The sequence below is a fragment of the Copadichromis virginalis genome, linkage group LG19 (genome assembly GCF_057382275.1).
Source record: "Copadichromis virginalis isolate Kocher_CV1m ecotype Utaka linkage group LG19, C_Virginalis_male_GT1.1, whole genome shotgun sequence".
NCBI lineage: Eukaryota > Metazoa > Chordata > Actinopteri > Cichliformes > Cichlidae > Copadichromis > Copadichromis virginalis.
The window spans coordinates 25,548,942-25,563,946 of NC_140636.1; the positions used below are offsets into that span (position 1 = coordinate 25,548,942).

The window sequence follows — 15,005 nt, forward strand, 5'->3', positions numbered from 1 at the left end:
ATGGAGACTGGTGGTGGGTACACAGAGAAGAGAGGAGGATTCCTCTCAAAGCTACCACAACCTCCAAAGATCAAGGAATACTTTTAACATGCCTCCTGTGTGTGTGCACACATGTGTATCACACTACCAACTGCTTTGACGATATGCGAGAACCTGGAGTTAAGCCTGTATATACTCTATTCCCACAATTTTGCAAGGCCAGATTTAAGTTGGATGTGGCTGAAAACTCTTGTGAAAGACTCAAGCCTTGTGAAAGTACTCTGAATGTATTCAGTGGTCATCTAGTTCTTCTTAGGACTGTGTGAGGTTGTGTGGTAATATTCAACAGCCTTGGGTTTTCTCAGACAAGTAAAATATTTAGCACTGACATGATGGAGCGAAGCTCACGCAGAGACCAACAGCATATCGTGTTATTGTAGCAAAAAAACAGCAAGAAAGCAAACTGTCAAACTTTTATATAAATAGTAAACACCTGCTTCAAATATTAACTAGCACCACATGCCACTTCTGAAATAAAAACCATGAAAATGTATGCAGCTTAAAGAAATGTACAGAAAGAGCCACATCCAGCTTGTAAAAGTGTTTCCATGACGGCTGGTTTTTCTGAATGGCCTCATAAATCACTCTACAGACACACAGGTAGAAATACCTAAATCATAATTTTCCCTCCAAATTAGGAATTTATTTTAACCATCTTTAGTGCAGAAGATCTTTAAGCTAACTTCTGTTCTTAAAACCTTTTGGGGTCTTGATAGTAAGAATATAATTTGTAACTGACTTTTAATATACAGTATGATATACTGTATACAGAGAAAGATCAAAATAATAGAATAAAGCCAAAGTAAAGTGTAATATTTGATACAAAGAGATCATTTGAAAGTAAAAGCACCTTAACTGTGCAACTGTAGCTCAATAACGGTTCTCATTCCTACAAATGCCAAAGTGTGCAGCCCACTTGGGTGCAGACCACCAAGTGTTACCCCCTGCCTCTTAGCTGAATGAAGGCTTAAACATGAAGACAAAAAGCACTGCCGCCTCTGTCTTGTCCTCATGGTGCTATTGAAAAACAGACACAGACAACGTCTCCCCTCTCAAACACAGAGAATCAATACAGTCCTTGTTAAAGTTGACCCTGTTAAATTCACTCTATGGGGGCTACAACAAGGCCTCTACAACAAGGCCTAGTGTCCCTCCAGGCTTAGCACAAAGAGCAGGAACTTTCCTTTAACTTTTCGCTCCTTTGAACCTGACTGTCTCTGTACTGTCTAGTAAACCATTACTATTGTTTTCTGTTTCTACCAAGAAATTTGTACTGTTTTTATTCAAAGTTGACTATATATTGTAAAAACCACAAGAAGAAGCTCGACTTTAATTCAGCTTCTTGACACAATAACATTGTGTGTGAGTTTTGTCTCAACAGCCAGTGTCAGGAAATATTAAAGTGACCCCGTTGTTTGTCGCCATTGTCACACCAAATTAAAATCAGTAAACTGTAATTTGTGTCACTGTACTCAACCTGCTTCAGTGAACACAATGGCTTTCTGTCACAACCTACTTTCCCAGTTTGCAACACCCTGCAGCATTAGGATGCATTTCTGGCTTAACAAAGCAGGTGAGATATGAGGCAGATGGCATTTCTGGAATAAAGAAATAGTCTGGAGACTGAAATTTCCAGGCCAAGGCGACAGCAAATGTGCAGGCTTGATCAACTCCTCAAAACAGACAGAAACTAAACACCACAATGAACAGGAAGGTCGCTGCATGTGCACGCGCCCATGTCTGCATCTGACCAGTTAAGTGGCTGCCGAAACAGCAACCAAAACAAGGACAAAAGCGTTGCCCTCTGAGGAAAAACAATCTAACAATGAAAAAGCAAAATATAGATTTCATTCTAAATGAAGGAAACACCGGTCAGAGTCACTGTCAAAACACAGTAAGCAGGAAAGAGGAAAGCAGAAGGGCTCCAGATCTAGCAGAAGCTAAATCCCTCTCTTCAGTGTGGAAAACAAAAACATTATCAAGAAGAATATGGAGAAAAACTGCCTTCAGAGCCTCCAGAGGAAAGATTACTTAAAATGCAGATCACATAATATTATTTTTATCATCCAGCTACGCAGGGATGCACTAAGTGAAACACTTGGTTGTGCAAGAATAGACTGTGCACACCGTTATCTCTTAATAAAATGCATTTGCGGCCTCAAATTATGATGAAACTTAAGCAAAGAAATGTTACATTAAAATGGTGCCACGTGATATTTACTACAGCTTTTTTTAAACAAGTGGTGAGTCCTGTCTAGTATCTATCTACTAAAAGTTTATATAAGCAACAGACCTAAAATCCTGAGTTACCTCATGCGCATCAAAGTAAGCTGGAGCAGATCTGTAAAACAAGAATCTGGCTGTTTTTTATGCCAGAGATCTGGCAAATACTGTGTTCAAGTTTGTTTTAAAACACGGAGCAAAACTAATTTTTCCCAAACACAGAGCCTAGTTTGTGGCTTGGTAACAAACTAGAAGGGAAAAGTGGTGGAAGGAAATGAAGTGGGTGAGAAAGGTTGACGAAAAAGCGATTCCTGCACAGAAATACAGCAATACGGTGGGAAAAAAAGTCATGGAATAATGCCTCTGTATTGAGTTAAGTCCTGTAATCGCTCACTGTGGAAGTGCCAACTGCTGGTCTGGTTTTATGTGGCCTGCTTTGCGCTAAACCCCAGAGAAGTATTTATGTGTAGCGTGTCTGTGTGTAAATACGTGTAAATGTCGTCAAGGGTGATGGCAAACGGCCAGCAGAGCGAAGCATTTAACCACATTTAAAACTTTGGCTTCTCGTTGCTTTAGCCGAGTGTGACGCAACCAAAAGGATCGGGCAAGAGGGGCGTCACCAACAGCAATGCATAGCTGAGAGTCTGCATGTGAAAATGGTTTTACTCCCAGTTTTCTGTCCAGAGGTGGACAGCTGCAGCAAAGATAAGGGTCACTCAGTTCCCGTCCTACACTTTCCAAGTGGGTTACACAAACACAACAGCTGGGCCCTGAGCAAAACTAAATGCCTTTGTTTAGACATGGGACAACAACAAAAAAAAAAGATGTCACAGGAGATCTTTGTCCTTCCTGCAAGGAATCTGGGTTTATAGAGTTAGATTAGAAAGAGAGAGAAAAGGGAAAGGGAACATCACAGAGAGGAAAAAGGGAGCGCGAGGACACGGGCAGCAGAGGCTGAATCACAAGCAGCAAGAAGAGACACAGAGGAAGCTGTTTGGCCAGAGTTCAACAACGCTCTCGTTTGTCACACTTGGACAGAATTTGTAGGTCAAATTAGCATGGAAGAGCAGAGAGGTTGTATGAGAGGGAGGGGGAAAGACAGAGATGTGCAGGCCAAACAGATAGGCTGCTCTTCATTACTCAGGCATCCCTACACATGATGAAGGGCACCAGGGAAAGAAAAGCAGAGCAGAGGAGGGGAAGTGAAGAAAAATGAAGGCAGGGGGCACTCCAACAGTGTATTTCACTTCATTTTGCCTTGACTTCTGATGCAACTACTGTGGCAAAGGCAAGGCTTAACACAAATAAATAAAACCATATCTGGAAAGAGTTTGGGGACTTGCTGCTCCTCCCCCTCATATCGCTGTTAAATAGGCCAAAGCAGAACACTGTACAGTGGACCTGCATATTACAATCTTTATGGGAAGCTGGGAATTATTTCTGCAGGCTTCAGACTGGTGGGAGCCTTGTGTGATATCCCCCATGGGTAGGTTAGAGTGGCTCAGTATATAGTCGCATTTACTAGGGACCAGACTTATGCAGTATCATTACAGATAGGCTTGAAATACACCAATATTGTTAGCTCCCCATTAGCTTTTATAGAGTAGCAGCTGCTCTTCCAGAGGTCCACACGTTCACACCACACTTCATAATACACTAACATATCAATGTTGTATGTCTACTATAAATAAAACAGTAACAAGTGTCCCATTTTAAATAACACACACACACACACACACAAGGTTCTTTCTACAGCAACTAAAGTGTGCACAGTGAACATGTTACAGAGAGGAGGCTCCATTTGAAGTTTACAGTTGTCTTCAAATGACTTCACCGCATCCTTTGTGGTACGCTTCTATGTACACACTTTAACTCGTTGTCGTAAATGATTCCTTTCATCTGCTTCCCTCGCTGATAGAAAAAGTGAGGGCAGAGTATCCATAAAACACAGGTGCTCACACTGCACCCATATGGCATAGATCTCAGATTTCTATGCTGACATCATGTGGTCTATTTGGTGCCATGTTTGTAGATAATTCAAACCAGCCTGAAGAGGGCTGTTGGCTGTTGCTTCGGCCGACTGCTCACATGCGTGTGAAGGATTATTCCAATGCACAGAGAAGCCATTCTTCCCCTCGCTCTGCAGCACCACTGACACACAGACCTAGAAACACTGCTGCCATATTTAAATCGCACAGCACACTGACAAAAGTCAGAGATACAGATGACAGGGAGGGGAAAGCCCCTGCAATCTGAGTCCATTAGGCAATCAACAGAAAACCTTGTGCTCCGAGCTGAATCCTCAGCAGTGACGTTGTCACACTGAAATTTGACTGTGAAAAATTGCTTAGTGAGGCAGCTGTGAGTTTGGCAGGGGAGAGCTGGGGGGCTGCAGAGGCACAGCGGACCCCCGGCCCATATCCCCTCCTCCTCAGCAGCATTCCCTCTTTGTCTCTAATCACTTTCTCTTGCCATTTGTCTCTATCCAAACTCAAATCCGCTGCGTCTCTTTAATTTTTCCCTTCCATGTTTCTTACAGACCGAAGCAATAAACAAGCTGAGGGGTTTGTGGTAATAAATAAGGGGGAAATAATATTTGTTTGCCTAATATCTAAGCCAAAAACAAAGGCACCATTTAGACAAATAGTCCCACTTGTTTTGCTACATTAGCCAAACAGCTGGCTTTCATTATGCATTATAAATCTCTTCCAAAATCTTACCCTTCATCACCGGGCAAAGCCATTCTCATTCCTCCCTACTCAGCCTTCTCCTATAAACATAAATATTAAACACCAAACCTCCCGACCTAAAAGGTCAACTTTTTGTGAACAGTCCTCATTGAAAAGAATCAGATATAATCAGATATAAGACACTACATTTCTGTCTTCACTCTTCACTATAACCGTGTATGAAGCTGGAAGACACTACAAGCATCTAGTGTAAACTATCAGTGATGCATGGACATGTACAGTGGACAGCACAGAGCAGCAGGCATGTATCCATGGGGAGAGGAGAGGGGAGGTGGGAGTGGTGAGATAGTCCTGCTGGACTGGAAAAGCAGGAGTTAAGATCCAGTTTCTCCATGTCTCATTCCCCCACTGTTTCAGATTGTCTCAGTCTCCTGGGAACTACACTGCATGCAAGGCAAAGTCTGTTTTCCTGCTATGAAAAAAAAGTAAAGTATGCAAAAATATAATTTGCTTGAGTAGAAACTATGAGAAATCCAGCACTGGCAAAAAATAGCATCACCTCATTAAGCTAGGAAACAAAAACAACAAAATCCATAGGGGTGACGTTGGAGCAATGACCAAAATGTAATGGCAGTTAAATGAGGTAGCACAACAGGGCATTGTTGCAAAGTTCGGTTGCCAGTTTGTTTGGTAACATAGTTACGACTGGTTTCTGAACATGTAAGTCTACCTGGCAATGCGCCATTAATCATGGTTCTTGCCCTGCAGCATGCAATCAGTCTTTTCTCCTTTTTACATCAGGCCTTGTGTCATCAAATCCATCAGAGAAACCCTCAGTTTAAACATTTTCAACTATAATGTCTGATCAGTAAGCAGCTGACATGACGATATACATAATCTATTGAGGAGACAATGCTTTGGACTCTAGTTCTGGAAAGGAGGTCAGATTTAAATCCAGCAGCTCAGTCCATCACTGGTGCCCTTTCTCCCACACCAGGCCATCAGCGGAATGTCTTCAGGCCACTGTGACTGGACACGATTCCGCTGAGGACACAAGCGGATAAAGCCAGAAGCAGAGACAGGAAGAAGTGTTGTGTTGTCTATAGTTCTGTGCAGTGTGTGGGCCATTGGCACAGCCCAGTCTTTCTCAAACACATACAAAAGCAGTACTGACAAGAGTGGAGTGCAGCACAGAGGGCGTGGCAGAGAAGGAAACCCCATTAACAAAGGACAGAATAAGTGGACTGGCTCTAAAACCAAAGGTTTTTTTGTTAAGCTTTTGCGCTAAGTAAAACGTGACGGAAAAAGAAATTCATAATGAGACAAACCTATGTGTAATAAGAAAAATCCATATGAGGAAATTTCCTTGAAAAATGGGCACTACCTCGTCTTAATCTCAAGCCCATCTCAGGTTCCAGTAACACTCTCCAATCAAAGCAGTGCGAAGATATCTAATCACCCAGTCACAGTCAGGACATGAAAAGCAAGCCGACTCTAGCCATGCCATTTCTGAGGCAAAGAGACTGCAGGGTAACAGATGGAGCTGATATCACGTCCCCCGAGTGGCCGTCTGTGTAAAAACATAGAAAACAACACACACCCTTCTTGTTGTGGTTTGTCTACAAGGACCGTGCTTCCTCTGGGTTCTTCTTTTGGAGATTCGGTTTGCCCAGAGTCAACTTGTGGCCAAAACTTGGATCAGCGCACACACAGTGTCCACCCACAATAGTGCATGTAATATGGCACGAAAACAAGAAACAGCTTTGGGCAATGCTGCAGTGCAAACAACTACACATCAAACCAGATCCTGTTCACCAAAAATACATGGATATTTTTATCTATTAGACTGCATTCAAAAGTAATACAGTGGGGCAAAAAAGTATTTAGTCAGCCACCGATTGTGCAAGTTCCCCCACTTAAAATGATGACAGAGGTCAGTAATTTGCACCAGAGGTACACTTCAACTGTGAGAGACAGAATGTGAAAAAAAATCCATGAATTCACATGGTAGGATTTGTAAAGAATTTATTCGTAAATTAGGGTGGAAAATAAGTATTTGGTCACCTCAAACAAGGAAAATCTCTGGCTCTCACAGACCTGTAACGTCTTCTGTAAGAAGCTTTTCTGTCCCCCACTCGTTACCTGTATGAATGGCACCTGTTTGAACTCATCATCTGTATAAAAGACACCTGTCCACAGCCTCAAACAGTCAGACCCCAAACGCCGCCATGGCCAAGACCAAAGAGCTTTCGAAGGACACCAGGAAAAGTTTTGTAGACCTGCACCAGACTGGGAAGAGTGAATCTACAATAGGCAAGCAGCTTGGTGTGAAAAAAATCAACTGTGGGAGCAATCATCAGAAAATGGAAGACATACAAGACCACTGATAATCTCCCTCGATCTGGGGCTCCACACAAGATCTCATCCCGTGGGGTCAAAATGATCATGAGAACGGTGAGCAAAGATCCCAGAACCACACGGGGGGACCTGGTGAATGACCTGCAGAGAGCTGGGACCAAAGTAACAAAGGTCACCATCAGTAACACACTACAACGGCAGGGAATCAAATCCCGCAGTGCCAGACGTGTTGCGCTGCTGAAGCCAGTGCATGTCCAGGCCCGTCTGAAGTTTGCCAGAGAGCACATGGATGATACAGCAGAGGATTGGGAGAATGTCATGTGGTCAGATGAAACCAAAGTAGAACTTTTTGGTATAAACTCAACTCGTCGTGTTTGGAGGAAGAAGAATACTGAGTTGCATCCCAAGAACACCATACCTACTGTGAAGCATGGGGGTGGAAACATCATGCTATGGGGCTGTTTTTCTGCCAAGGGGACAGGACGACTGATCCGTGTTAAGGACAGAATGAATGGGGCCATGTATCGTGAGATTTTGAGCCAAAACCTCCTTCCATCAGTGAGAACTTTGAAGATGAAACGAGGCTGGGTCTTCCAACATGACAATGATCCAAAACACACCGCCCGGGCAACAAAGGAGTGGCTCCGTAAGAAGCATTTGAAAGTCCTGGAGTGGCCTAGCCAGTCTCCAGACCTCAACCCCATAGAAAATCTGTGGCGGGAGTTGAAAGTCCGTGTTGCTCGGCGACAGCCCCAAAACATCACTGCTCTCGAGAAGATCTGCATGGAGGAATGGGCCAAAATACCAGCTACTGTGTGTGCAAACCTGGTAAAGACCTATAGTAAACGTTTGACCTCTGTTATTGCCAACAAAGGTTATGTTACAAAGTATTGAGTTGTATTTTTGTTATTGACCAAATACTTATTTTCCACCCTGATTTACGAATAAATTCTTTACAAATCCTACCATGTGGATTCATGGATTTTTTTTTCACATTCTGTCTCTCACAGTTGAAGTGTACCTCTGGTGCAAATTACTGACCTCTGTCATCATTTTAAGTGGGGGAACTTGCACAATCGGTGGCTGACTAAATACTATTTTGCCCCACTGTATATTCAAGAATTTTAGAGCATTCTGTTTGGTTAAATTTTGATTGTGGATTTAAAGGTCTGAACTGCAGGCTTAACATTACAGAAAGGTTATGTTTGAGGCTAAATGATAGACATAGACTCTGGTGTTTTAATATACTGTGTAGATGCTTACAACATAAATAACTACCACCAATAAGTCAGTGAGCAACCACCTTTGTAAAAATAATGACTTAGGATACCATGTTATTTGCGGTGAGTAACATAATCACAGTGAGTTAGGTCATTACCTCCTCCTGCGATGCATAGTGAGGGTCTGCGCGATCCACCGACCAGTAGCAGTAGTCAAAACAAAATTCCAGAAGCTTCTCCCTGGAATCTACAGCTCCTTCTGTCCGTCCATCCAACTTTAGGAAGGAGATAAAAGTGTAAGACATATAATTAGTCTACATTTAAGATACATAAGTAACAATGCTTACCACAGTAAAGCAGCACGGCCAGTAAGTACCAGTGTTGGTCAAGTTACTTGAAAAAAGTAATCAGTAACTAATTACTGATTACTTCCCCAAAAAGTAATTACATTACTTTACTGATTACTTATTTTCAAAAGTAATTAATTACTTAGTTACTTAGTTACTTTTTAAAAACACGATTTACAACCTGAAGAGGTGATAAAGCGATAGATCTTTCAGCCCAATTCAACTTTTTCTGCATAATCCATCATACAAAATGTAATCAAATGGAAAAGTCTCTTTTTTTTAACTTGTTTTATCAGTTTTAATCTTTTAACTTTATGCATCAAGCAAAAATGTAATTATCTGCAACATTCTCTGACTTGAATAAATTAGTTTAACATTTAAACCTATTTTCTGCACATTCCAGCACATAAAATAAAATATTTTTTGTGTTTACACTCACTCTTTCAAATAGATGCAAGTAAAACACAGCAGGAAATAAATAAAGTCAAAGACTCAGCGGTCCTGTTGCTCTATTTTCACCTGTAAAGCAGGACTGCGGTAGGCGGAGGTTTACCCTGGTGCAGGTGTGCCGCGGTCAGTTGATGAATCCGCGAGTTTCTCTGTGAGTTTCCCATTACGTCGTTGTGCACTCGGTGCTTGCTTGGAAGTTTAGGGGGGGGGTTTTCACTGTAAAAAGTTTTCTTCCTACGCACAACGGACACTAATGTTTTTGTCACTTTTTATGGAATCAAACTCAAAGTAAGGTCAGTACTTCCACGCTTTAAACGCTGCACGCTCATACTCTCTCCTGCACTCGATATATGATCCATTGTTGACCTGCACACAGCTGTTGTCACTAACGTCGCACTCGCTTACGTCACTGTCATGAGACATTCTCGCAAAAAAAAATCACGGTTTTAGTAACGCAGTAACGCAGCGTTCCTACGGGAAAGTAACGGTAATCTAATTACCGTTTTTGCAATAGTAATCCCTTACTTTACTCGTTACTTGAAAAAAGTAATCAGATTACAGTAACGCGTTACTGCCCATCTCTGGTAAGTACTAAATTCTACCTTATACAAATAAGCATAGTGACAGACTTTACAGCGTGCATGCTTTTAATAACATGAAAAAACAAGAAAATGAAACCAAACATCCCAGTCATGAAGTGAGTACTATGGACATTGTTTATGAGGCTCTAAACAACAGTGTGGAATTGCAAGCAAGCTTTTTCCATTCATTAGCAACAAGCTTACTCCTACTCCAGTTCTTTCTTTGCCACAGTGCATTAACACTGCACAACTTTCTGCTTACTGCAAGTGAATCCTGAACTGAGGAAAGACAGCACAGCAGCATTTGCATTCACTCGTGCGTAACAACTGCACTGGAAAAGTCCAGCACCTGAACAATGCTTCTAAGTCACTGCCTGCAATGTAAAATAAAAAAATCATTACAATTTACTGGGGATCCAATGAGTCTCTGCTACATCTGCTCATGATAACATTTGTGTTTTATTATTGTTCTTGCACTTAATTTCCCAATCTAATATTTTGCCTGTGGTTGAAAAGGTAATAATTATATTTATGTCATTATATCATTTAACTTAAAGTAGACCTACTAAGCTCATTATATTTTCTTATACTGGGCCTTGGTACAGCCAGCTATCTGAAGGGCTCAATCATTTTCACTCCAGTACATAAGTCCGACCATTTTCTAACCAGTGCTTTAAATGTCACAAAGACTACTTAAAAGTAATGACAAGAAAGCTTTCCCGAGAGTGTTCTGGGTTTGTTGATGAATAAACGTGATCAGTCTAAATATTGACTTCGTTAGTTCGTTAGAATTGCACAAACCCTGTTTCTGCTTTATATACTGTATCTTCATTTACATGAGTACATGTTTTAATAAAACACTGCATCTATTTAATGTTTTTTTCCTAGCAAAATATGAATCAGGGGTTGTCAGGATTTTTGCACAGTACTGTATATGAGATAGCATGTTACTATTATTATAAAAGATTATATCTGAACACAGTGGCTTTGAGGAAGGTTATTTTTTCTTTCTGCTGTTCTAGGTGAAAGTAGTCCTTGTTGGGGTGAACTGATAAATAGATTGAGAAAGTTGCTGACATTACATGTTGTGTTTACATTTGTTCAGATCAGATTCCATTGTAATACAGCACAACTACAGCTGGTTAAAAAAAAAAAAGCACCAAGAAGGGGGCTGGAAAAAGAGTCTTGTAGGTGTAGCCCACTCTATCATCTGTGTAAGTAATCGTTTACTGACTGCAGCATTAGGCAGCACTAAGCCCTGGGATTCAATTTTGTTCACAGCAATTGGGTTGCCTGAAAGCATGACTACTTAACCCCTGTGCACTGTGAGGAAACGGACAATGAACTTGTAGTGTGAGGGATGAACTAAGAGCAACACCAGCCCCTGGCAAATCTCCTGAACGACAAAGCTCCAACAACTTATATTAAAGAAACCTGACAACTTGTAAAACATTATCCTTTACTTCTTTCTTGTTTTACACAGGCTAATTTCAGTAGGTCTTTATAGGTTGTTTCACTTGCTGTTTACTGCGACTGAAATCCAGTCTTTATTATTTCTGTCTCAAACGCTCCAAAACTGTCCCAGTTTCCATAAATAATTATTCCCATGAGATCTGCAAGAGCCGTGGGTTCACGATCCCTTTCCAAGGCAGAGGGAGGCCATATGTGGTTTGTCTCCTGTCACATCATGTGCAACAGATTCTCTAGTCCACCACCCAAACCTTCTTCCTGAAAGCATGCATTTAAAACAAAATGCAAATAAAGAGAAGCATTTCTTTAAGATTAAATGTGAGTTTCAAAAATGGTTTCAAGCTGAAAGTCCTTTATCATTTTGAATCATAATAATAGCTGTTGTTTCCACAGGCTAGACCCTTTAAATAGAGCTTTCTCACTTCTATATTAGCTCATACAGATATTCCAAATCAGAAATAAAGTGTAACATTTTCCATACTGAAGCTGTAGAGACAGCATTAGACTGTCTGCAGGCAATGCAGCTCAACCAATCAGACATGCCTACTCAGCTATATGACACAGCAGGTTGGTAATGTGGTGAAAGTATCAGCTTACAGGACTGTAAGCTCACAAAATAATTAGTTCCAAATGTCAAGAACTTCAATGAAACCTCGAATAATAACTCCAGCCACATGCCAGATTCACATAAACCCCCCTAATTTAACAGTAAAGCTACTGCATGGTGTTTTTATCTTTCACAGTTTCTTCTTGGAGATGTTTGGGAGGTATCTGAAGTATGACGTAGTTGCGCTGTTGTTTATATTTGTGCACCGAGGGCTCAGACTGCATGTGTTCGACAGGAAGGGTCGCTATGCTGTGTGTGTGTGTGTGTGTGTGTGTGTGTGTGTGTGTGTGTGTGTGTGTGTGAGCTCAACACATACTGTACAACAAACAGAAGCAGCTTAAAGGAGGGGGGAAAAGTTGAACTAAGCCTGTAAACATCCTGTTGTTGCTATGTGCAACTCCCATTCTGTCACACTTGTATACAGGACTACTCACCTTCACGTTTCGGATCTTCACAAACTTATCCTCCACCCGAACAGCTAGCCTTCCTCCATCTGCGCTCTCCCTGTGAGTAAGAAAAGAAAAAAAAAAGTGTATGCTTATTATTATTATTATTATTAGGTGTGGGTAACAACTGAGAAGGTTGATGCTTCCACTAGAGAGAAATGGCCCTACGGGATGCTATCAGTACTGACCAGGATCTCACACCTCAAATGCAAACCAGACAGAGCTTTAAGAACATTTTCACTCTAAATTCAGAAGCTGTATAATCATCCTATACACTGTTTCAAATCGGTTTTAAAAATCCTCTTTTGCTGCAGCTGATATAATTCAGAGAGTGTCGAGATAAATTTACGCTGGCTCCACTCGCCTTGAGGCCATCACATGACAATTAACACAATGAATTGTGTGTGTGTGCGCATGTGATCCATGAAATTGCAACACAAGTGCACCACTGACCAGTCCCAGATTCAAATGAAAACAGACCCCGACACGCTCTGCAAAAACTTTGTCTGAGATGCAGCTGGAGCCGTTTCCACAAAGTCCAGAGAGCACACAAGGGTTCTGTGAGCGTAATCAAGACCACTGTGTCATCCGTTGTGTGCGCTGTATGTGTATGTGTGTGCTTCAGCAGCTGGACCAAGCAAATCTGATGCAACACAAGCAAAACTGAAGGCAATCACAATACGAAGCTGAGAGGATTTCGATCTCCAGGAGTGATAATGATGGCAAATGCTGCCTGCAGTGGCATCTAGCTCCATCTCTGTGGTGGGCTAGGGACACACGAGGCGGCTGTTGTAAATCATCCCCCTGTGCTTCACCACGTGGGACTCATTTTGCCAACCCCAGCAGCGGCCCAACCCAAAACCACCAACCTTCAATCTTAGGCTCTAAACAGCGTGTACATGAGGTGGTTGGGGACTGGAAAACAGTAAACCTTGCACAAAAACGTGTTTTAATACAAACTTAAGATGAGCTCAGGCTGACATGTTTTGTTTTGTTTGTTTTTTTGCATATGTGAGATGTTGCCCACATTGTCAGGGGCACCTACTGAATCCTGCCAGTCAACTAAAACAGAAGAGCAACACGCTCAAATGCAAGGTCGAATGAAGAATGCAGACCTGGCTGGTGTAAATGTTATCTCTGTTACACAGCAGGTCCTTATTCAAATATATAGAGGAAGGAAATACATCCTTCAAAGCGATGAGCAAAATGAGGGTGTCAGAATCCCAAATCAGGAAGGACAGATTTGCATGACAGTGAACATTTAATATAAGAAATTCTTTTGTTATGTAAAACACCAGGAAGACCAGCTGAAAGAATCATTGTCCAGCCTTTCATAGCCTGAATAATGCTTTGTTACGGTACTGTAGTGGCCTCTGAGGTTAAGCAACCCAGCCAGAGTTCAAAATAATTAAATACACCACCATGGAACTTGTCTGAAGTGTTTCTCCAGACCCCCTCAAAATAACAAACTGCATTTAACATACTGTAGCAATTTCCTGTTGATGTAAATGGCAGCTTTTAAAACCTCCTGGCGTGTTTTTGGTAGTTCCAGCAGATTTCATAGCGCTATAAAATGTAACAAAATCTTCCCACCTAAACATAAAGCGGAAAATTAAACCAAACCAACGTGTTCATTCCAACTTTCCTGCCTTAAGGTAACAAATGCCTTAAAAAAATATGCATCACATTTCCATGTGATCAAAGTGAAAAAGGTTTTTGTATGGAATATGCATAACACTGTCAGACATAATGGAATATAATGACTTATATGATTGTAGCTAAAAGCCACGAAACGAGGCTTTAAGCAGGGGTCAGTCAGAAATGTAATTCATTCACTTCCTGCCTGAATTTAGACATATTTCCTGCATTTTTCTACTACTACTCAGCTCTACACAGGCTGATTTAGTAGGCAGCACCCCTGACAGCCACAGTTGTCATCATTCAACATGTGCACCACTCATCGTTTAAACCACGGCGTTGTACTGAGCTAGCTAACGAGCTAGTTTAACGCTCGATTTCGATTTAAAGCAGCAAAACGGACAAAATAGAAGCAAAAGAGGGCAACATACGAAGTATAACGCCTTGTTGAACACACCAAGAAGCAGGCAACATTGCATGGTTTTAAATACTGGTAGCAGCACTCCAGACACAAAGAAGCAATAACACAATAATAAACTATTAAATTATGTTGTATTAGCTGGATAAGCTAACTCGGGAACTTACCTCGCGTTGAGAGGTCGGACTCGAATCGCAACTTTTACGTTTGCCATGATGTGTGTTGTTGTTTTGAGGGGTTTTACACGCAACTCAGCAGCTGTCCAAGTCGGACTTAGTGTAAAATAACGGTTTTAATGTGAGCATGGTGAACATCGCTTCATATTTCTCCAATACAGTGGGGCAAAGTTGTCCGGTAAGCCCCCCCGCTCTTGTTCAAGCCATCTCCCGACTTCTGATCGAGAATCCGAACGTCTCCAAAAGTCTCAGCAGAGAAGTGAAACTTCCTGCAGGGCAGACATGGAAGGAGAGGGAGGGGATGCTGCTGGATACTCCTCCCTTTTAGCCACATTCAAATCC

General features: G+C 41.6%; 1 protein-coding gene across 2 annotated transcripts in view; it reads right to left on the reverse strand.

Annotated features, from left to right (window-relative positions):
- stard9 (StAR-related lipid transfer (START) domain containing 9) overlaps positions 1–14,939 on the reverse strand; it is a 39,605-nt gene extending 24,666 nt beyond the window's left edge. The window contains exons 1-3 of one of the 2 annotated variants that reach the window (XM_085441623.1): positions 14,655–14,939; positions 12,420–12,489; positions 8,689–8,805 (exon numbers count right to left, since the gene is read on the reverse strand). In XM_085441623.1, coding sequence (XP_085297749.1) covers positions 8,689–8,805; positions 12,420–12,489; positions 14,655–14,701 — 234 coding nt within the window. In that variant the 5' untranslated portion in view covers positions 14,702–14,939. The remainder of the gene's footprint in view (positions 1–8,688; positions 8,806–12,419; positions 12,490–14,654) is intronic. The other variant, XM_085441622.1, reaches the window with a different exon arrangement.
- Between the last annotated feature and the right edge of the window lie 66 nt (positions 14,940–15,005).